We start from the raw sequence: 25,007 nt of genomic DNA on the forward strand, positions 1-25,007 counted from the left end.
TCTTAATCTGCTTTCCCTGATTCATGTACATGATACCACTCTTTGCAATCTGGTTGGTTGGATGGTTGGTTGGTTGGTTGGTTGGTTGGTTGGTTGGTTGGTTGGTTGGCTGGTTAGTTGGTGAATAGGATGGTTGGTTGGTGAATGGGATGGTTGGTTGGTTGGTTGGTTAGTGAGTGGGATGGTGTAAGTGAGACCTCCTAGAACCCAATGACAAGCTCTTAATTAAGAATAATTTTTCAATAAGAAAACTTTAGCTTGTCCATCATACACCAACAGAGTTCTTCACAAGCCTTGGTTTGTCCTTCCTGGATAGATCCTGTTTCTGGTACAACCAGTGACAACTCCATAGTTAATGCATGACTTGCTTACTTCCATCTTTTATAAAGGTGTTAAATGTTTATTAAAACTGTGTTTTCCATTACATCATTTCAGTACTAACAACTCTCTCTTCTCACAGGTCATCCAGATTATGATTGGCATCTATCATGTACTCATGTGGTATTTCCTATTGGTATTGTATATGGGACAAATTAAAGGAGTATTTGGGACTTATGAACCTTTAACTTACAAAATGGGAACTGCTTTATGGGGAATTGCTGTGAGTAAAATACATTTGTGTTTATTTTATTAATCAGTAAATAATATTGATTCATATTAGTGGACGGTAAGGGCCAGCTTCTAAACAAGATTTTCAGGAGAATCATATAACTCAATGCCATTTACTTACTAATTCAAAATCCAATTCCTTCTTTCAACAAGTCTGTATTGAGCACCTTTAATCTACAAGTGCTATAAAAGAAATGTGGATACGAGAGTAAATGACAACCACAATGTGGACTATATCCTTAGCTATGTCAAAGACAGACTTTTAACCATCACGTCCATTATCATGATTAATTTTCAGGTTTGCCATTACCTGCACTCTGGTGTGGTTTCTAGACAGTCATTGGGCAGAAAGAAAACTTAGAGTGTGGGGGATTCCTAGAAGTCAAGGGAAGAATGCATCACAAGACATAAAGAAAGATCAGCTCTGTCATCTGTTGGTTTGTCAGAATGATGAAGGTTGAAAACTGACTACTGGGCTTATTAATATGGTAGCCAGTCATAAACATGACAAGTAATTTCAGTAAAAATGATGACATGAAATCCTGATTGGACTTGGTTTGAGGAAATGGAATCAGAGCTGAGAAGATTTTTTGTTTTCATTTTTTTATTTATAAAAAATAATTTTTATTTATAAAAATTCTATTTTAATTTACTTTTTGATAATTCTATACATGTGTACAATGCCTTTTGCTTTTATCTACCTGACTCCCTCCCTCCAACTCCTCTTGGAGCCCCCAACACATTTCCCTTTCAACTTCACGTCCTTTTTTTCTATTGTCTTTTGCTGGTGTGGGGTGGAACCAGGATAAAAAACAATGAATGTTATGAGCTAATAAGAGAAATACTGCAATAATATATTAATGTTAGAAAGAAATAATGAATTTTAGTGAACAAATAGCTATGGTCACGTTCTTCAGTAACGGTTGTCAATTAGTGTTCATTTTACCCCCTCAGAGAATATGTGGTAGTATCTGAAGAGGCTCTGGATTTTTACGTCTAGTGAAAGAAAGCCAAGGATGCTACTGAGCATCCTATACTGCACAGAACATCATTTGCAAAGAATTACAGCCATTTATGTAGACAGTGCTAAGGCAAGGCAGCAAGAGGGTAACAAAGAATAAAGAACAGATCTGATTCTGATCTGATTTTGGAAGCTTGTGGATGAGTTCCTACAAAAGCCTCAAGCATCTCACTGTATCAGAAAGAAAGATATGAGCTGAAAGTGAGGACAGACATGTGGACCAGCCATTAGAAGAGAGGAGAGTGTGTGACATGGCCATCTGAGAAAAGGGAGACAGTATGTGGCTTACAGAAAACTGATTTGATCTTTATACAGCATTAAGGACTCAAGGTTTAGGAACATGACAGCATAGTGAGATAAGTCTTTATTCAAGCCATGTTCATCTGCATGGATGCAGGAATGCAGCAGAAGCAAAACTACCTTTCATCAGGATTTGGGTTAAAGATTCAATTTTGATTTTTTTTTAAGTGCACTGGAGTTGAGAATGGATACAAGGAGTATTTGTAATAGCTGACCATAGAACTGATGCTGGTGATGAAGAGAATTCAGTAGGGAGCAGAAGGTCTGAGAGAACAGATAGGGTGGGGAAAGCATTGCTAGAGCTCAATGCCAGAGGGTACCCCTACAGCAAGTAGTGGGAAAAAATGAATACACAACCCTGAGATTTAAAAGGACCAACAAAGACAAGAGGATGAGTATGGAAATCAAGCAATTTTTGTAAAGGATTTGAGGGGAAAATTCAAAGAATCATATACCATGGGTAAATAGAAGGATGCACACACATAAATCATTAAAGATTAAATCATTTAGGGGAGACTTGGGTCAAAACTTAAAATCATCTAGAAATGGATGAATGACAAGGTGGTCAATCAGTGAGCTCAAGCACGGGGATGCTGGATGACAGAACCTGAAACACTTGTCTCAAATCTAGAGAAAAGAAAAGTGGTGGAAATACACAATGGGGGGAAAAAAACCATTGTCCTTGTACTGGAACAAAGACGGTCCGCTGGCTCTCACAGAAGAGGTGGAGTGGTCACTAGAAGAAACAGTGACCTTGAAGACATCTGCCTTTATCCACACTCTGATTCAGGGTGTCCAGGGACAAAATCCAAATAAGCCATATTGATAAGAAACCCACTGCCTCATCAATAATAAAAGGTGCATTTGCTCATAAATGAAAAGCACATGGAAGAAAGAAGAAAATAAAAAGATAAGGAAAAAACTAGAATTTTCAGACAAAACTCGGAGAAATGATTTGTGTTCCTTTGTGTTTAATTTCATACTATAAAAATAACTTCAGAGCAACTAGAGAGGCAGCTCAATCAGCAAAGTGTTTACCGTGCAAGCATGACACCTGAGTTCTGCCATGTTTTCTGTGTGCTTTTACTGTGGTGCTTTTGGTGTTTTGTTTTGTTTGTCCTTTGTTTTGGGGTAGTGTTTTTGTTTGTTTATTTGCTTGCTTGTTTATTTTGAGAGAGAAAAAATATCAAGTTGGATAGAGAACTTGGGGGAGGAGAAAAACTATGATCAAAATATACTGTATGAAAAAATTTTAATATAATTTTTAAAAGAATGGAACGTGACTGCTATTTTTCAAAAAAAAATTAACCTTTGCTAAAATCACTTTAAAAAAAAGACAAAGGTTGGAAAGATGGTTCAGTAGTTTAAAGCCCTTGCTACTCTTGTGGAGGACTAAGGTTTGGTACCCAGCATCCATGCCAGGGGATTCACAACTTCTTGCAACTTCAGTTCCCATGGGATCTGATACCACCTTCTGCAGGAACTGCAAGCACACACACACACACACACACACACACACACACACACGTGCATATATATACATATATACACACAAATAAAAATAAGTAAAACTTAAAAATAAAACAAACAAAGACTATTTCAGTGAAGTTGTGTAGCCTGCTTTCAAATAACACAGCAGTGCTTTTTACTTCTTGGAAAATAGAAATCCTGAAAGGAAATAGTGGAATGCCTTTTAAAATACTTTTTATAAAAGGCAAGGTAGCTGGGAAAATGACTCAGTGAATAAGAGTACTTGTTCTGCACACAATCATGAAGACCTGAGTTCAAATCCCCAGCACTCACATAAACAGCCAGGCATGGCTGCACATACCAGTAACAACAGCTGTCAAGGGTGGAGACAGCCAAATTCCAAGCACTTGTGGTCAGCCAGCCTAGATGGAACAGCAAACTTCCAGTTCCCTGAGAAACCCTGTTTCAAGGCAATAAGGGGAACAATAAAAGAAGACACGTGTATAATTAGATTAAGTATCTGCACACTCACGTGCATCCTACACACATACACCATACATGTATGCACACATAAATAGATAAATAAACAAAGTGAAAGCCTGGGCATCCTGTGGCCTTAATGGTATCTATTGCCTCTCAATGAAGAGGGTGTTTTTTACAGACATGGTGTCTAATGGATTTAAGAGCCACTTTTTCAAATCTGGATGTATACACAGTCATTACAGTCTGTGATATTTTACTAGAAACAGAAGAAGTTGGAGTAACACCTAAATGGGTTATATAAAAGGTATCACATAACCAAACTTGGTCCCTGGCTCAGGTAGACTTAAGAGGCCATTGCTTTGTATGACAACCTAAATCTTACCCACTGTCCTGTGCTTGTGACTGTTGTGACCCTCCTGTTACTTTCAATATATGTCACCTTTTGAATACATGATTATCTCATAACGGAAGCTCGTCCTAACCCCTTCTACTAAAATTTCTCTCTTTGTTACTATTAGTATTCTGAAAATCTTGCCCTGAAAAATAGTTGTTTTAAAGTATGATTAAATTACTGAGCATTATCACTGAGTATTTACCAGCATATGTTTGTGTCTAGTTTGTCATTTCAGGAGCCTTCACAATAAAAGCAGCAAGAAAACAAAATAGAAATATGGTAAGTTGAAATGTTTGGGATATGTCTAGTATGGCCTTTCAAAAAACAGAAAAGAGGTTTGAATGAAAAAATAGTGTTGGGGCTGGAGTGATGGCTCAGCAGTGAAGAGCACTTGCTGCTCTCCAGAGTTCAGTCACCAGCGCCCATATTGACTCACAAGTTCCAGTAACTCCAACTCCAAGAGATCTGGCTCCCTCTGCAGGCCTCTGAAGGCAACTGCACTCACAGGCATATATATACATATATGTGTGTGTGTGTGTGTGTATTTATATTTATATATACATATCTTTAAAATAAAGAAAAATAGTCTCTAAACAATAAAGGAATCTACCATCCCTATAAAATGATTGAGGGAAATAAAAACCTGAGATCAAATTACTTAATGTAGACCAGATACATTAGTTAACAATCATGATTGTTAACTTCTGCTAAAACATCTAAATTTAAATATTTTTGTTTGGATGTTCAACCCTTAACATTGCATGAATACTGTGATTAAAAGTTGTTTGCAGGATCTAAAATCTTTCTTCTATGTGATCGTTACTGTGCTTTAATACTTCATTTTCTAGTCTACCCACTTTGGGAATAGGGTTGTACCTTGTATCAAAGTAGGGAATTTTCCAAGAAAAAAAATCTATCCATGGTGTAGGTGGAAAATGTCTAGAAATAAAAATGTCAGAATTTTAGATCTGAAAGAAAGCTTAGAAATAGATTAATCTAATTTTAAATGTTTACACATCAAGAAATCTGGGAATGATAGATGGCTCAGGAGTTAAGAGCACTTGCCGCTCTTACAGAGGACTCAGGTTCAAATCCCAGCACTAACATAGTGGCTCATAGCCATCCTTAACTCAAGTCCAAGAGGGTCTGGCATTCTCTTCTGTCCACCATGAGCACCGCATGTATGTGATACACTGACATGCATCTAGACAAAACACCCATAAACATAAAATAAAGTCTCAAATTTTCAAAATTAAAAATCAAATTATGATGTATATACAAACATGTTGACAGATGGTCCCAGCTAATAAAAACCCAGGATTCAAACATATTAGCTCCTATTTGACTTTATTTCTGCAAACAGTCACCATTTCCCATCAATTTTCTTATTTTTTAAAAATATTTTTATTTTATAATTAATTTAATTTTACATATCAGCCATGGATTCCCCTGTCTTCCCTCCTCCCACTCCCCAGTTCTCCCCCCCCAATCTATCCCCCATTCCCACCTCCTCCAAGGCAAGGTCTCCCCTGGGGAGTCAGCCCAGCCTGGTAGATTCAATTGAGGCAGGTCCAGTCCCCTCCTCACTACACCAAGGCTGAGCAAAGTGTCTCATCATTGGCCCTAGGTTCCAAAAAGCCAGCTCATGCACCAAGGACAGGTCCTGGTCCTACTGCCTGGGGGCCTCCCAAACAGTTCAAGCTAAATCAACTGTCTCACTTATCCAGAGGGCCTGATCTAGTTGGGGGTTCCTCAGCTATTGGTTCATAGTTCATGTGTTTCCACTAGTTTGGCTATTTGTCCCTGTGCTTTTTCCAATCTTGGTCTCAATATCTCTTGCTCATATCATCCCTCCTCTCTCTCGCCAATTGGACTCCTGGAACTCCACCTGGGGCTTGGCCGTGGATCTCTGCATCTGCTTCCATCAGTCACTGGATGAGAGTTCTATTGTGACAGTAAGGGTGTTCAGCCATCTGATCACCAGAGTAGGTCAGCTCGGGCATTCTCTCGACCATTGCCAGTAGTCTATAGTGGAGGCATCTTTGTGGATTTCTGGGGACCTCTCCAGGACTCTGCTTCTTCATATTCCCATGGGGTCTTCATTTATCATGGTATCTCTTTCCTTGTTTTCACACTCTGTTCCAGATCCAGCTGGGATCTCCCGCTCCCCTAAGCTCTTTTCTCCCCAACCCTTGCCCTCCATTACTCCCCCTCTTTACCCCCAGTTTGCTCATGTAGATATCATCCATTTCTCTGTCACTGGGTGATCCCTGTGTCTTTCCTAGGGTCCTCTTTACTAGGTAGCCTCCCTGGAGTTGTGAGTTGCAGTCTGGTTATCCTTTGCTTTACATCTAGTATCCACTTATGAGTGAGTACATACCATGTTTGTCTTTCTGAGTCTGGGTTACATCACTCAGGATGATACTTTCTAGTTCCATCCATTTGCCTGCAAACCTCATGATGTCATTGTTTTTCTCTGCTGAGTAGTACTCTATTGTGTATATGTACCATGTTTTATTTATCCATTCTTCAGTTGAAGCACATCTAGGTTGTTTCCAGGTTCTGGATATTACAAATAATGCTGCTATGAACATAGTTGAGCATGTGGCCTTGTGGTAAGATTGAGCATTCCTTGGGTATATGCCCAAGAGTGGTATAGCTGGGTCTTGAGGGAGGTTGATTCCCAATTTTCTAAGAAAGTGCCATATTGATTTCCAAAGTGACTGTACAAGTTTTCATTCCCACCAACAGTGGAGGAATGTTCCCCTTACTCCACATCCTCTCCAACATAAGCTGTCTTCAGTGTTTTTTATCTTAGCCATTCTGACAGGTGTAAGGTGGTATCTCAGAGTCATTTTGATTTGCATTTCCCTGGTGACTAAGGATGTTGAGCAATTCCTTAAATGTCTTTCAGCCATTTGAGCTTCTTCTGTTGAGAATTCTCTGTTTAGCTCTATAGCCCATTTTTTAATTGGACTGTTGGATATTTTAATGTCTAATTTATTGAGTTCTTTATATATTCTGGATACCAGCCCTCTGTCAGATGTGGAGTTGGCGAAGATCTTTTCCCATTCTGTAGGCTGTCCTTTTGTCTTGTTGACTATGTCCTTTGCTCTACAAAAGCTTCTCAGTTTCAAGAGGTCCATTTATTAATTGTTTCTCTCAGTGTCTGTGCTACTGGTGTTATATTTAGGAAGTAATCTCCAGTGCCAATGCGTTCAAGACTACTTCCTACTTTCCCTTCTATCGGGTTCAAAGTAGCTGGATTTATTTTGAGGTCTTTGATCCACTGGGACTTAAGTTTTGTGCATGGTGACAGATATGGATCTATTTTCAGTCTTCTACATGTTGATATCCAGTTATGCCAGCACCATTTGTTAAATATGCTTTCTATTTTCCATTGTACAGTTTTGGCTTCTTTGTCAAAAATCATATGTTCATAGGTGTGTGGATTAATGTCAGGGTCTTCAGTTCAGTTCCATTGGTCCACATGTCAGTTTTTATGCCTGTACCAAGCTGTTTTTTATTACTGTAGCTCTGTAGTAGAGCTTAAAGTCAGGGATCGCGATGCCTCCAGAGGTTGTTTTATTTGTACAGGATTCTTTTAGCTATCCTGGGTTTTTTGTTTTTCCATATGAAGTTGAGTATTGTTCTTTCCAGATCTGTGAAAAACTGTATTGGGATTTTGATGGGGATTGCATTGAATCTATAGACTGCTTTTGGTAAGATTGTCATTTTTACTATGTTAATCCTAGCTATCCATGAGCATGGGAGATCTTTCCATTTTCTGACATCTTCTTCAATTTCTTTCTTCAGGAACTTAAAGTTCTTGTCATACAGGTCCATCACTTGCTTAGTTAAAGTTACCCCAAGGTATTTTATATTATTTGTGTCTATTGTAAAAGATGATGTATCTCTGATTTCTTTCTTAGCCCATTTGTCATTTGTATATAGGAGGGGTACTGATTTTTTTTTAGTTAATCTTGTATCCTGCTACATTGCTGAAGGTGTTTATAAGCTGTATGAGTTCCTTGGTCAAATTTTTGGGGTCACTTATATATACTATCATGTCATCTGCAAATAGTGAAAGCTTGACTTCTTCCTTTCCAATTTGTATTCCCTTGGTTTCCTTATATTGCCTTATTGCTCTGGCTAGAACTTCATGTACTACATTGAATAAGTATGGGGAGAGCAGACAGCTTTGTCTTGTTCCTGATTTTAGTGGAATCACTTTGAGTTTCTCTCCATTTACTTTGATGTTGGCTGTTGGCTTGCTGTAAATTGCCTTTATTATATTTAGGTATGTTCCCTGTGTTCCTGATTTCTCCAAGACCTTTATCATGAAGGGGTGTTGGATTTTGTCAAAGGCCTTTTCAGCATCTAGTGAGATGATCATGTGGTTTTTTTTTTCTTTCAGTTTGTTTATATGGTGTATTGCATTGACAGACTTTTGTATGTTGAACCATTCTTGCATCCCTGGGATGAAGAATTTCCTTATTTTTTAAGTATTTAAGTCAAACATCATGATCTTTCTTATAACTGACTCACAAGATTATAAAATACAAAAGTTTTGAGCATTGATGGAATTCAAAACTTGACAGTGTCTGATAATGGATTCATGTTTCCTCTAAACTAACTAGATTTCATGTAAACCAGGAAATGGCAAGCAGAAACTGGAGATGTAACCATCTTATTAAATAAGAAACACAGAGCCAAGGCAAAGATGAAAGCCCAAGAGGTCAGAGCGATAGCTAAGAGCTAAAAACCTTACCCTTCACTGCCCCTGCTATCTGCCTCAGCAAGAGACCTATTTCCTGTCTGCCTTTTTTATAGACTTTCTATTCTGGCTTCTCATTGGTTGTAAACCCAACCACATGACCTCGTTGACACTGCCTGTCTGTACAGACCTCCAGGTCTTCTATGGTTGGTATTGAGATTAAAGGCATGTGTCTCCATGCTGGCTGTATCCTTGAACACATAGAGATCCACCTAGCTCTGCCTCCCAAGAGCTGGGATTAAAGGCATGCACCACCACCGTCCAGTTTCTGCTATGGCCTGCTATTAGCTCTGACCCCCAGGCAACTTTATTTATTAACATACAAATAAAATCACATTTCAGTACAATTAAAATATCACCATAAGAAACACATTTTGAAAGCTCCCCAAACTATAAGGAAATTTTAACTCAATTGTTTTCTAGTAAAACAAAGTAACAACAAAAACATAAAAAAAAAAAATTAAAAGCACTTACTCTGAATGTTGTAAGTTTCCTCCATGTCTCCTTTTCAGGTTGTCTGTACTCTGTCCCTGAACATGCTCTGCATCATGGTTGTGCTCATTGCAGCCAGCCTGACAATAGTGGAGTTGGCTTACTTCCGCTCTGTGTCATACAGGAATTATGGACAAGCAGTAAGTACCTGACTCTGTAGAAACATCTTTCTTTTTGTGTTTGTAATGGTATTTTATTCTTTGAGAGTTTCATACAATATATTTTGATCATATTCACCACCCACTTTTCCCCTAACTCCTTTTGGATCCACCCTCATTTCCTTATCCCAATTTCATTTCTGTGTTCTATTTATTTCAATAACCAGAGAAGTCTATTTTGTGTTGCCCTTATACTCACAGGTGTGAGGCCACCCACTGGAGTGTGATTGATCTACCTAGGGCTATACTCTTAAAGAAAAACGGATTCTCCTTGCCCGTCAATAGCCCCTCAGTTAGGGATGGAGACTCCTGAGTTGCCTCGCCCCAGCCTCTTCCATGCTAGAATGTTGATTGGCTTTATCTTGTGTGCATCTTGTGCAGGAAAACATAGGAACTGTGAGTTTCTGAGGCCAGTAGCCCCGGCTTGTCCTGAAGACACAAAGACACTATTTCATGCTGCTCCTCTGTGGTTTATAGCTCTTAACAAGCCCTTTGCCTCCTCTTCCAAGATGGTCCCTGAGCCGTGTGAGTGTGCGTGTGCATGTATGTGTGTGCCTGTGTGTGGTACATGTATATATGTGAAGACCAGAGAATAACTTCAGGTGTCATTTCTCAGGCACTGTTCATCTTTGATTTTGTGATAGAGGCATTAGCTTTAAATCCCCTAGTAGGCTAGGCTAGCTGGCTAGTGAGCCACAGGCATCAGCTTGTCTCTGTCTCCCCAGCACAGAGTGTGCACCCTCATTCTCCCCCTCCCATGCTCCCACCTCTCAGGTACTAGAAATTGAGCTCAATTTCTTTTTATTTATTTTAATTGTTTTTATTCATTTTACATACCAACCACAGATCCCCCTCTCATCCCTCCTCCTGCTCCCCCCACCCTTACCTTCCCCCCACAACCCACTCCTCATCTCATCCTCCAAAAGGGTAAGTTCTCCCATGGGGAGAGAGCTAAGCCTGGTACATTCAGTTGAGGCAGGACCAAACCCCTCCCCACTGCATCAAGGGTGAGCAAGGTGTCCAACCATAGATAATGGGATCCAGAAAGCCGGCTCATGCACCAGGGATAGATCCTGATCACACTGCCAGGGGCCCCTCAAACAGACCAAGCTACACAACTGTCTCCCATATGCAGAGGGTCTAGTCTGGTCCCATGCAGATTCTACAGCTGTCAGTCTAATGTTCATGAGTTCCTGTGAGCTTGGTTCACTTGTCTCTGTAGATTTCCTCATCATGATCTTGACCCCCCCCCCTTGCTCATATAATCCCCTTCCCTCTCTTCAACTGGACTCCTGGAGCTCAGCCTGGTGCTTGGTTGTGGATCTCTGCATCTGCTTCCATCAGTTCCTGGATGAAGGCTCTATGATGACAGAGTATTCACCAATCTGATTACCAGAGTAGGTCATTTCAGGCACCTTCGCCACTATTGCTAGTAGTCTAATCTGAGGTGGGGTCATCCTTATGCATTCCTGGGAGTTTCCCTAGCACCCCTGACCCCATAAAGTCTCCCTCTATCAAGATATCTGTTTCATTGCTCTCCCACTCCATCCCTCCCCTAGCTCGACCACGCCATTCCTTCATGTTCTCATCCCCCATTCCCTCCCCTCTATTGTCCCCCCATCCCCAGTTTACTCATGGAGATCTCCTCTGTTTCCCCATCCCAAGGTGATCCTTACGTCCCTCTTAGGGTCCTCCTTCTTTCCTAGCTTCTCTGGAGCTGTGGGGTGTAGCCTGATTATCCTTTGCTCTATATCTCAATTTCTTGTGCCTGCAAGGCAAGCACTTTACCGACTGAGCCATCCCCTAAGTCTCTCCACAGATGACATCTTAATGCAAAAAGAGTACATTCCTGGACCACTAAGCTATTCACTGAACCAGGAAAAGAGCTTTGCTGCTGCTCTACTGTGTTTAAACCATGAATACCTAGTCATTTCTGACCTCATGTAGGACGTTCATAACAGCCTGCCTTTGCATCTTATGTAGATTTTGCTTTAGGTCCTCACTGCTAAATGTAAGTCAGTGTCAGTCTTGTTTCTTTGCACCCCAGACAGAATTGCGTAGAAGTATAACCCATCATACCATAGCAAATGTGAACAGCCTTATTGATAATATAAGAGATTTGCCTGAGTTGTGTTTGCTTAGAATTCAGAATCATCTGAAGATGGAAAGATCTCCCATGCTCATAGATCAGTAAGATTAACATAGTAAAAACAGCCATCCTACCTAAAGCAATCTACAGATTCAACACAATCCCCATCAAAATCCCAACACAATTCTTTACAGACCTTGGAAAGGACAATTCTCAACTTCATATTGGAAAAAAAAAAACAAACAAAAAACCCAAGATAGATAAGACAATTCTGAACAATAAAAGAACTTCCAGAGGCATCACCATCCCTGATTTCAAGTTGTGCTACAGAGCTATAGCAATAAAAACCACATGGTATTGGCATAAAAATGGGCACATTGATTAATGGAATTGAATTGAAGACCTAGATGTAAATTCACCTGATTTTTTATAAAGAAACCAGAAATACACAACAGAAAAAAAGAAAGCATCTTTAATAAATGGTGCTGGTGTAATTAGATGTCTACATGTAGAAGAAGGCAAATAGATTCATACTTATCATCCTGCACAAAATTCAAGTTCAAGTCAATCAACAGAAAACCAGATACACTGAACCTAGTAGATGATAAAGTGGAGGATAGCCTTGAACACATTGGCACAGGAGACAACTTTCTAAACAGAACACTGATAGTGCAAGCACTAAGATCATCAATTAATAAATAGGACCTCATGAAACTGAAATGCTTCTGTAAGGCAAAGGATACAGACAATAGACAAAACAGCAGCCTACAGAATGGGAAAAGACTTTCATCAACTCCACATCCGAGAGAACTAATATCCAAAATAGAAAAAGAACTCAAGAAACTAGACATCAACAAACCAAACAATCCAATTTAACAATGGGGTTCAGATCTAAACAGAAAAGTCTCAAAAGAAGAATCTTAAATGGCTCAGAAACACTTAAATATTCAACATCCCTAGGCATCAGGGAAACGCAAATCAAAACTACTTTGAGATTCCATCTTACACCTATCAGAATGGCTAAGACCAATAACACAAGTGACAGCTCATGCTGGTAAGGATGTGGAACAAGGGGAACACTCCTCCATTGCTGGTGGAAGTGCAAACTTGTACAACCACTATAGAAATCATTATGGCGGTTCCTCAGAAAATTGGGAATCGATCTACCTCAAGACTCAGCTATACCACTCTTGGGCATTGTGTTGTTTTGAAAGAAAATGGCCCCAAAGGGAGTGGCACTGTTAGAAGGTGTGACTTTGTTGGATTGCATTTGGCTTTGATGGGAGAAGTGTGTCACTGTGAGGGAAGACTCTGAGGTTTTATATATGCTCAAGCTCCATGCAGTGAGACAGGCCACTTCCTGCTACTTCTCCAGCACTCTATCTGCCTGCATGTCACCATGTCAAACCATGATGATAATGAACTGAATCTCTGAAAATGTAAGCCACCCCAATTACATGTTTTTCCTTTGTATGAGTTGCCTGCCGTGGTCATGGTGTCTCTTCACAGCAAAAGAAACTCTGAGACAGGCATATACCCAAAGGATGCTCCACTCTACTACAAGGACATTTGCTCAACTATGTTCATAGTGGTTTTATTTATAATAACCAGAAACTGGAAACAACCTAGATGTCCCTCAACTGAAGAATGGATAAAGAAAGTGTGGTACATTTACACAAGAGAGTATTACTCAGGTGTTAAAAAAATAACAACATGAAATTTGCAGGCAAATGGATAGAAGGAGAAAAAAAAATCATCCTGAGTGAGGTAACCCAGACCCAGAAATACGGTATGTATTCACTTATGAGTGGAACTTAGCTATTAAGTAAATGATGATCAAGCCATAATCCACAGACCCAGAGAGGTTAGGTTAAGAGGAGGCCTCTAGGTGGGATGCATGAATCTCCCTGGGAAGGGGAAATAGAATAGATTTTGCAGTAGACTGGGAGAAGGAAGGATCAGGTTGGTGGGGCGGGGAGGAAGGAGAGAGTATGGGGAAAGACAGGTAGAATTGGTGGGAGGCACTTGGGGGTGTGTGGAAACTTCCTGGAAACTATGGGGATAACCCTAGTGAGGACCCTGGTAATGGAAGATATGGAATCAGAACTGGCCATCTTTTTGTAGCCAGACAAGGATTCTAGGGAGGGACTGGGTTACATCCGGTTGAGTTGTTGGCCTAGGTAATCCCATGAGGATCCCTAAACAATGCAGGCTGATGCTAGGATAGAGGGCTGCTCTCTGAAAACTGCCAGCGGAGATCCCATTGCTGAGGACAACATCCACACTGCTCATTGAAAGTAGAGAGGTCGAGCTGATGCCTGTATGGAACCTTTACCCCCATGTTCTAGACTCCTTGGTATGGAAAGGTACTCTGCAGGTTGCAGAAGGAGAAACCTGGACACCAACCCAACCATAAAACCCTTGACCTACAATCTTTCCTGCCAGCAAGATGTGCTGGGGCAATGGTGGAACAGAACTTGTGGGAGTGGCCAACCAATATCTGGTTTAACTTGAGGCCCGTGCCACAAAAGGGAGCCCATGCCCCATATTGCCTGGATGTCCAAGAACACAGAGACCTAGGGTAGAACCAAATAGGACTTGCCCTCAAAAAAAAAAATCAGTGAAATGATTTGTAATAACATTCTGCTATACTCACAAATCAGTGCCAGAGAGGCTTCCTCTGCTCAGCTAAAGATGGGAGCAGATGCAGAGATCCATAGCCAGACATTATGCTGAGAGTCGAAATAGGAAGTGTCTAATGGGTTCCTCCTCTCAAAGAACCCCACAGAAGAGGGGGAGGAAAGATTATAAGAGTCTGGGGGGTGAAGGACAGAGAACACGGCCCACTGATGTAATCGGGACTTACATGGACTCACAGACACTAAAGTGCAAGCAAAGGACCTGCAAGGGTCCGCACCAGGTCCTCTGTGTATGTGTTAGCTGTTAGCTTGGCTTTTTGTGGGACTCCTAACAATGGGAGTGGGATTCTTTTCCTCCTGTTAGGTTGCCTTGTCCAATCTTGATATGTGGGATTTCACCTGGTCTTATTGTATCTTGTTTTGTCCTGTTTGACTCATCTCTTGGAGACCTGCTCTTTTCTGAAAGGATAGGAAGAGTGAGTGGATCAGGGGGATGGGAAGGGAGAGCTGGGAGGAGTAGAGAGAGGGGAAACTACGGTCCGGATGTATTATATGAAGGAAGAATCTATTTTCAATAGGATAAATAAACTATTAGCACTTAGAAAAATAATGCATGCAAACAAAAACATTATTTTCAAAGTAAAAAGAAAAAGAGGCAACACCAAGTTAAATTGTGCCTGATTGTCATTCTGTCTATCACAGAATTACCATGCCAACCTCCTTTGCACAGGCTCCTGATTTCCTGCTCCTAACTGCCCACAATTTACTTTCTTCATAATTATATTAAGTTAGATAAATTAAAATCTAAGCAAAACTAATTTTGCTTAATGTCCCAGTTCATTTGTGCAGAGTCTCTAAAAATCCTCTATGCTTTCTCTCCAGGCGTCCAAGCAGTTAATTATTTACCTTCCCAGCGGCCTCCAAGGCATTTCTGATTCTATTTTTAGAACAGAGAATGATTCCATTTGATCGAGAGGGGAAACAGTACCCACAGCTTTCCTGAGATAACAAGAAAAAGTCCATTTATGCAGAAGAGATTGTGCAATTCATGCCCTACAGAGTCCACCAGATCCTGAAATAATGTGCACAGGCACATGGTCATTATACCCCAGATTTCCACATTTAGGAAATCAATTCTCAAATGTTGGGATATACAAATTCAATTGTTTTTTAACTACAGAATGATAATGATGCCTTGAGAATGTATTAGCATACCTGCATGGAGCAGACTTCTCCCGTGGGTGCCTTGCCGCCTGTTGAATTATTTTGGCCTCATCCCAGGACATCCATCATGGTCCACATATGACAGGAGCAGAGTGACTTAACTTGTTGTCAGAGGAAGCTGTGAAGTCACAAGAAAGAGTCAGATCTTAGCAGAATACATCAGAGAGAAGACAAGGGCTAGAACAAGGCTCAGCCAGCCAGTCACTAGACAGCCTTCATATAACAGCACACCTTGGCAAACAAGGACCATCAAAATCTAATTAAGAAATTTCTTCTCTGGGCTCTGAGGGATCTGTGCAATGACACAGAAACAGCTCTTAATGGCATGGTGTTCACTGAACAAGTCCTTGGAATTATAGTTCTTCTCTATTGTTCTTTTTAAATATTTCTGAACCACAAGGAAGTTCTGTTGTTATGGTTCTAAAAGAGGAGAAATCCATTCAATTATCGATTGATTTTAAACTATTCACAGAGAAAAACAAATTTTGTTGTACTTCATCCTGCCTTCACTGACTCAGAATCTTCCAAACTTGCTGAAGTTGTAAGTATAGACAATACAAGAATTAGAAGAATGGATGAAAGTAATATAGATATATACATAAATTGATACATAGGTAGATAATAGGCAGCTATATAACACATACATATTATTATTATATAGATAGATAGATATATACTTTAATGCACAGGTGATATAAAGATATATAATAAACATATAGATAATATAGATACACAAATTCATGCACACAATCAGATACAGTATAAATATATATACACATAGACAAATAAATGTATACATATTAAAACAAACAAATAGGTGATAGGTAGGTAGGTATGAAAATAGATGATAGTAGATATAAAGATTTGGTAGATAGATGATAGACCATAGATACCTAAGGCATATATATATTCATAGATAGATGATACATACATGTATATATACACAGGTAGATGATAGAAAGATAGATAAACTTCTGATAGGAAGATAGAAGAATATAAATAAGTACATAGACATGATAGTTACATACATTGCAAGTGCTTTACCAAATGAGCTGTCTCCCCAGCATGAGATAAGCCATTTTTGAGCTACCCTTGTACTGGCCTTTGTCTCTGTTTTAAGCTATCCTTTACTCATGGAGAAGACAGTGCACATGTTAACCTATGTACCTATTGAAACACAGTCTTCATACACCCTTGAAATCTCACATGTGCAATCCTTAGCAATGAGGTTACCTGAAAGCCTGTGTGGAAACCTGGTGGAAGCCCCATAATAGAAATGGAGGCAGGAGTTGGGAGGTTTACAGCTACTTGGAAGAAAATAGAAAGCAAATGACGGAAATAGAAAATGCAAAACAAAAGTCCAATACTAGAGTGGAGAGACTAATATAACTGTGGAATTAAAGAACAAAAGAAAAGAAACAACAAAGGAAAAGCTAGAAGAGATCTGGAATATTCTTTTCTAATACCAATCTAAATGATGTTTTTACATCCAGTTCTAATACACTAAATATAAATGGTATTCTATTTCTTTACACCTCCAGAAAGCATTATTATGATATCATTTAATGCTGTTTGGATATGGAGAGGCTAAATTGATTAGGGTTGCAGACACTTTATTTTTATTATCCCCATAAAATGCAAATTAAATTCACCTAATTAATTTTTCTAGAAATACTTGTTCATTTGTTGGACATCTTCTATGTGATTGCCTCTAGACTGCAAAGGGCCACCAGAAACTATCCTACTCCTGGAAGCAAGCATGGAGAGAAGGCCTAGGGGAAGCCCAGCCTCCATTCCAAGCGGTTCCTCCTTGCAAGACTCAGGAAGGAGCCCAAATGATGTAACATATATCGAAAGTTGGTGGACTTCTCCATCCCACATATATGCAAACATGATACAGAAATTCAGAGAGAAGGATATCTACTCAAAAAAATTCAGGAACTATTTCCTAACAGTACCTCCCATGATCATTTTAAATGGTGGTCTCAGACTGAGCTTATTTGGTGAGACAAATACATTTTTGCTTTTGCTGATTTCTCAAACTGCCTAGTAAGTAAAATCAGGAGCTCTGAAATTAAGCAGTCTGCATTGAAGCCACTGATATGCAGTTCATGGGAGCATTCCCTGAGTGAGTCATAGCTCTCTTCCAAGGCTTGGTTTCCTCATTGAACCAGAAGTCAATAAAGCCAACCCTTACCAGAAAAAAAAAATCAGAATCACAAATATTAGTGCTGGCAAAGAAAAATTCCCACACTTAAGCCAGCGTGTTGGTGCCTGCCTGTCACCGAAGCACTCTAGTAAGCAAGGCAGCAAGATGAAGAGTTTCTGGTGAGATGCACGAAAGTTCAAAGCCAGTTTGGGCTACATGAAACCCTGTCTCAAGAGGAAAAAATATTTATCAGAGCTACAGAGATGGCTCAGTGGGTAAGAGCACCTCGAGTTTGATTCCCAGTATCTATGATGGATGACTCACAACCAGGATATTATGAGCTCCCCTTCAGCTCCAAGGAATCTGAGGCCCTCTTTTGGCCTCAGAAGGCACCTGAACATGTATTTACATACATACACATACATATAAATAAAAATAAATCTTTTAAAATATATTTTTAATTAAAATAGAATTATGGCATTTCCCTCTTTCCCTCTTGTCCCTTCAACCCCTGACCCCCTGACTCCCTCTCAAATTGATGGACTCTTTTTCTTTATTACTGCTACATATAGAAAAAGAGATGAACAAATACATAAATACAACATGATGAGTCCATTTTTTGTTATATGTGTGCATATGATTTCATGGCTGGCCACTTTGTGTTGGATAACCAATTAAGGGGCTCATCTCTGAGAGAAGCTAATTCTCTTCCTCTCTCAACAATCATTACCTGTCTGTAGTTCTTTGTCCAGGGGTGGGAACCTATGAGATTTCCTCCTTTGAGATTAGCATGTCTATTGTCATTGGCATTGTTCAGGTCTTGTTTAGGCAGCCATTTCTGGGAGACACAGTCTATTACCAAACTTCCTGGTACTCTAACTCTTACAATCTTTCCACCCCCTCTTCCTCAGCCTTAGGTGCAGAATTTGTGTTGTAGATGTACTCACTGGGGCCGAACTTCCCGTGATCCATTGATCTCTGCATTGGATACAGTTGTGGTTTTCTGTGATGGTCTCCATTTGCTGTAAAGAGAAGCTTTTTTCTTTTTTTATGAAGAGTGGTAGCTACACTTAATAGTGGGCAAAAGGATAAGTTTTAGAATGTAGTTAGGAATTACCTCAGTCTAGTAAAGTGATGGGAGCAGGTTCTCTTGTAAGATTCATAATCTCACTAGTCCTGGGCAGGTTGACTAGGTGTCAGGTACCAGGCATGATTTCCATCCTGTTGAGTAGGCGTTAAGGCCAATTAGAGAGCCAATATGTAAATGCCACTATTGCACCTTTAAGGACATCTTGCCATGTTGGTCACTACTGTTGTTCATAGTTATCACAGCTGGACAAGAAAATTCATAGGGGCAGCTTACATGGGACTTTTTGGTGCTATGAAAGCTAGACGACAAGAAGGAGGCTTTCAGGTTAGCCTAACTTAAATAACCTGAGTCCTAATGTGTGTCCTAATGAGTGGTATACCTCAGTGTGTGGTATCCTCAGCAACAGAGGCTTACCTCCAACCTCTGAGGGGCAACCAGGGGCTGGGAGCTGGGGGCTATGGAGAGAACTTGGTGGTTAAAATGCTTGCTGTGCAAGTGTATGTATAAGAGTTCAGATCCCTAAAACACACATAAATGTCAGGTGGGCCTAACAGCCTACCCGCAATTCCAGCCTGGGAAGGCAGAGCCAGGGAATCCTTAGAGAAAACTGGCTAGCAATACCAGCCACATCACAGAGTTCTGAGTTTGACTGAAAGGTCCTGCCTCATTGAATAAGGTGGAAAAACAATCAAGGATGATTCCTAACATCAGTCTCAGAGGGACTTCCACAAGCACCCACAGATATGCATATCTGCATAATACATACATACACAACACACACCAAAAAAAATGGAGCAAAAACTAGTAATATTTTTTTAAGTTGGGCTTTCCTCACAACCTGATGATCTAAGTTCAACCCTGTAACCGATAGTGGAAGAAGGGAAACTAACTCCTGGAAGTTGTCCTCTGACCTCCAGATGAGCACCATGGCGTGCGTGTACCCATAGACATACACATGCACACACACACAAATAATTAATAATAATAACAATAATAATACCAGATTAACTGAAGAGTTTTGATAGTGAATACATTCATGAAACTAAAAAGTTGCAAGCAGTGGGACAGAAGAGCTGGGTGATGATGACCAAGTGCAGAACTCACAGACGATGAATTGGGAAAAGTGAAAATCTGACAAACGAAGCTGGAAGCAAACAACTAGAAATGCCTAGGGAAATCAAACAGGGGAAGAAGGTCACCTGCCCCTATGTTCCTCCTTCTCTTTGACTCTTACTCTAGTATCATGGACTATTAGGGTCCAGCCCCTCGATAGCCCTCTCCCAGGGTCCATGGAAGAATCTTAAACGATATGAAATGAATCTACGTACGTGAAATTCTTTAGTCCATTCACTTTATTCTTCTGAGTCAGTTCTCTCTCTACGCAGCTTCTATTCTGTTCTCATGCCTAGCTCCTTTCTTGCCTGATTTCTCTCTACATTTTTCTGCTGTTCCCTCTATGTGCTATCTTAATTCCTTCATCTTAGTTCTACCCCATCTTGGTCTTTCTCATCTCATTCTTACCCACCTAGTTCTTCCCCATCTGGCTCTCCCTCATCTTCCATCTCATGCTTCTAGTTCTCTCTTCTAGTCCTCCAATCTCATTCTCCTCCAATGTAGTTCCCTCAGGTCTCTGAGGGTTACAGTTATATACCCATGCAATAGCAATGCTGTGGCTAAGGCAAGGTCACCAGGCTTGAATTTCCTCAGGGTCAAAAGGAAGGGCAATAAGATCCACACAAGAGAGCAGTAATTGCCAGCCATCATCTGCAACCCAAAGGGAAGGGACTAATGGGGAATAGAATCAACTGAGGGCTAAATTCAGTTAATATCTGACCAAAGGGGATTTATGTGCTCAAACTATATTCTTAGAAGTAGTTAGGTGAAATGTTAAGAACCTATAGAACCTGTAAGTCACTAGGTCATTGGTGAAAATAATTAATATTTTATTAAATATTAATAAAACTGCTTTCTTATTTCCTTTGGTCCCCTTATCTGTCCAAGCTATCTCAGCTGCTGCTGTTTTCTGGCCAGGCAGGGGAAGTATGCTTGGTCTCTAGACAACTTGGCTAGGCAACTTCCATCACAGCTAGATGCACCTGGTGATTGTTAAAAAGGAGATCTAAAGCTAGAGATAAGATTTGGAAAAGGAGAAAGTTAAACTTAATTAGCACATCTGCCAGACCTTCTCAAACAGTCTGAATGCTTAAGTCTGTTCTTAGAGAGTACAGAAGTATCTCTGATAAGATATTTCCATCCGCCGGGCGGCAGTGGCACACGACTTTAATCCCAGCACTTGGGAGGCAGAGCCAGGCGGAACTCTGTGAGTTCAAGGCCAGTCTGGTCTACAGAGCGAGATCCAGGACAGGCACCAAAGCTACACAGAGAAACCTTGTCTCCAAAACAAAACAAAACAAAACAAAACAAAAAGATACTTCCATCTGTCCAGGGATGGTCCTGGCCGGATGCTGCTAATGACGGTTATTATAGAAAAGCCTGAAATTAGGGATTTTGACTGTGTCTGTTGTTAGCACAGTTGGAGAAAGTTATACAAATACTTTAATTGTATGGGGAAAATTGTGCCCAATGAATGATGGAAAAGCTACAATAGCACAGAAGAAATTCATAGCAGGAAACAGCTAATAATCAAAAACCAATATTCCCAAGACTCTATGAGCCTTGGCCTCATCCTCTGGAAGAGTTCTCAGCTCTTCTGGGTACAGCTTTGTCATAGCCAGCTGCATCCTACTTCCCATATTGTTTGCACTCCAGGGTCCTCTTGGGGAGGGGGCACATGCTAAAACTAATGATACATCATCTCCCCGTTTCCTGGTTACAGAAGCTGGGGAGGGAAGTGTCCCGTATTCTGTTGTTCTCCTACCCCCTGGAATTTGGGGTCGCCCTCTCATACTCAATCTGCAACTGTTCACAATTGGTAAGTGTTTCCTCTGGCAACCCATGGGCTTTTGGTTTCTAGTAAGCAAACTTAAGGAGATAAGTGGCATTCTACAACTGTCTGGAACTAATAACAATGTAATATATGATGTTTCCTTTACCTTTTGTTTTCTTTTGCCATAAAATATGAGTATAAAACAAAATGACAAGAGTAATATATGAAACTGCAAATTTAAAATTCAAAAACATATATATATATAAATATATATACATATATATGGTGATTCTTCCCTTAACATTGTTCTCATCATGTCCACACATTCAAATTAAATACACACATAAATACACATAAATATATACATAAAGCTACAGAATACACATTGCATCCACAGTGGGAAGCAGAGAGAGGTGAATGCTGATGCTCAGCTGGCTAGCTTGCTTCCTTTTATAGGATCCAGGACCTCAGCCCACAGTACAGTACCACCCACATTGAGGGTGGATCTTTCCTCAGCTAACCCTCTCTGAAAACACCAACTTACAAACATACCCAACAGTGTGTCTCATAGATGATTCTAAATTTCCGGCATTGCAAATTAGGATTAACCATTGCAGCCCTATTCCTCCAGCCCTTAAACTCAATTGAAAAGAACTTTACCTTGGTGAGCAAGACTTGGAGGATTTACCTTACTGCTTGAGCGCTGATTTTACTTGAGGCATAACACAGAAAGTTTCCTCAGGGAGGGTGTTACTAAAACAGCAGAAAGTTCCATGGCAAACAGGCAGGTAAGACCAAGACACTCACTCATCACAGCTAAGATCATAGGAGACCATATTACTGTTGGGACAAGAAACTGACAGAAACTCATCAGAGACATTCAGAGGAAACTAAAGAGAGTCCTACTGAGCTACCCACCTTGGCTCATAAAAAGCCTTCAAAAATAAGGGGAAAGCTGGAGTATACATAAATGACCCAAACTTTACAAACATTTCTCAAGTGCACTAAACAGCTTTTATTGACTGAAGATGTGTCTTATTTTTCTACTTCTACCACAGCAAAGCACCATGTGGCTTAAACAAGAAAAGTTATTTTCTCACAGTTCTAGTCTAGAATTTCAAGACCAAAGTGCTATGGGATCAGTGTCGGAGCCCCTCTCCCTCTTGCTGGCCTTCAGTGTCTTGTGTGGCCTTCCCTTGAATGAGTCTGCATCCTGATCTCTTCTACATACACTGACAACAGCCCAGCCAAACGACATTTTTATAATTTCATTGCCCCTTTAAAGACCTCTTCTCCAAATGTTTCCACATTCCAATATGTCAGTGGTTAGGATTTTGATGTATGAGTTTCGAGGACTGTAATTCAGACCACAACAAAGTGTTTTTAATATTGCCTCTGTCTGATGACCAAGTGAGTAATTGTGCTAGCCCTGGGAAGCAGACTAGAAAAATTAGTCTTAAAAGAAGAACTAGGAATCAGAAAATGAAAATGTGAGGATTTATCAGAGGCAAGCTCCAAAGGAAACAGACTCCACACAATTAGTATAAACAAGTCTCTAGAAAGAAAGCAGCATCCACCACTCCCAGGGAAAGAAAGATGAAACTATTTAAATCGGTGGTTCTCAACTTGTAGATCTTGACCCTTTCACACGGTTGCCTAAGATCATCAAGGCCATCAGAAAACATAGATATTTACATTATGATTCATAGCAGTACCAAAATTGTAAATTATGAAGTAGCAACAAAAATAATTTTATGGTTGAGGGTCACCACAACATGAGGATCTGTGTTAAAAGGTCACAGCATTAGGAAGGTTGAGAACCATTGATTTAAATTATCTAACATTTATCTAAAGTTTCTAACAATTGTCAAAGAAGTTCAGTTTCAAAAATCAACAGAGATACAGGGAACAAAAGTAGTGACATGTGTGATGGCTTGGATGAAAATGGCCCCCGTAGGCTCATAGGGAGTGGCACTATTAGGCTAAACCTTGTTGGAGTAGGTATGGCCTTGTTAGATAGAGTAGATGTGGTCTTGCTGGAAGAAGTGTGTCACTGGAGGTGGACTTTGACGTTCCGGATGCTTAGGCCAGGCCCAGTGGTACTCTCTTTTTCTGTTGCCCATTGATCCAGACGTAGAACTCTTAGCTCCTTCTCTGGCACCATGTCTGCCTGTGTGCCGTGCCTCCCGCCATGATTATAATGGATTAACTATGCCAGCCCCAATTAAATGTTTTCCTTTATAAGAGCTGTCGTGGTCATGGCGTCTCTTCACAGCAACAGAAACCCTCACTGAGACAACATATAACTTGAAAAGCATGCTCAGGACCTGTGTCTCGGTGGAAGGCGAGAACAAAGGTGAAAAGGAGAAAGACTTCAGAAAGCTGAAGTGTGTGTAATGGGTGACAACAGGGACTCATTAAACAAGATGATCAGACAAAAACAGAATTCATAAAAGAGGAAGCTGAACCCTGGGATCTAAGTGTAAGCATGCTGTATCAGAAATGTAGATAAATAGACTTGCATCTGTCCACAGTGTCAGAGTTTATTGAATAACACTAAATTCACAAGGAATGGTGATTTCATTAACAGCACGGGCTGCTTTTCCAGATGCCCCAGGTTCAATTCCCAGCACCCACATGGCAGCTCACAACTATCTGTAACTCCTGTTCCAGAGATCTAATGCCCTCTTCTGGCCTCCTCAGGCATCAGGCATGCAAGTGGTAAACAAACACACATGCAGACAAAACAACCCCCCCCCCCACAAAAAAAAAAAAATCAGAAAGTCACACCGGAAGTTAGCTATAGAGAGGTTAAAAGAAGGTAGATTGGATTGAGAATGAGACAGAAAAAGGACAATGGCACTCTGGATTGTACTCTTTGAGTACAACGTGGCCTGTATTCTCTATGACTATTTTAATTCTGTTACTCACATGATTTGAAACACTGGATGCCATCTGCAAACGGCTGCTTTTTCTTTTCCAGGGAAGAAGAGAAGAGGAGAATTTAGAAACTGTTACTGATGGCGTGGAGGGCACATTATTCTGAAAGCTGGAGACATGAACAACTTTCATGATTGCTGATGCCTGATGTATGGGCCCATGATATTTCTGTAGAACAAGGCTGCTGCACAACGCATGCCTCTTGTACAAAAGGAAGTTCACGGCAGATTAAAAATTACCTCCTTGGTGTGTAAGGAATGTTTACACATTTATCTTCTAGGTTCC

The 25,007-nt window shown here is 40.3% G+C and overlaps 1 protein-coding gene across 1 annotated transcript; it reads left to right on the top strand.

The window, feature by feature from the left end:
* Window positions 1-466: 466 nt before the first annotated feature.
* Ms4a13 (membrane spanning 4-domains A13) lies at window positions 467-24,828 on the top strand. Its single transcript, XM_052760090.1, has 5 exons — window positions 467-601; window positions 4,500-4,556; window positions 9,567-9,686; window positions 21,732-21,827; window positions 24,766-24,828. The coding sequence occupies exons 1-5, from the start codon at window positions 473-475 to the stop codon at window positions 24,826-24,828; spliced, it is 465 nt and encodes a 154-aa protein (XP_052616050.1). The 5' UTR covers window positions 467-472.
* The last annotated feature ends 179 nt before the right edge of the window (window positions 24,829-25,007 follow it).

Source organism: Peromyscus californicus, unplaced genomic scaffold (assembly GCF_007827085.1).
Source record: "Peromyscus californicus insignis strain IS unplaced genomic scaffold, ASM782708v3 Scaffold_4__1_contigs__length_199733344, whole genome shotgun sequence".
Taxonomy (NCBI): Eukaryota; Metazoa; Chordata; class Mammalia; order Rodentia; family Cricetidae; genus Peromyscus; species Peromyscus californicus.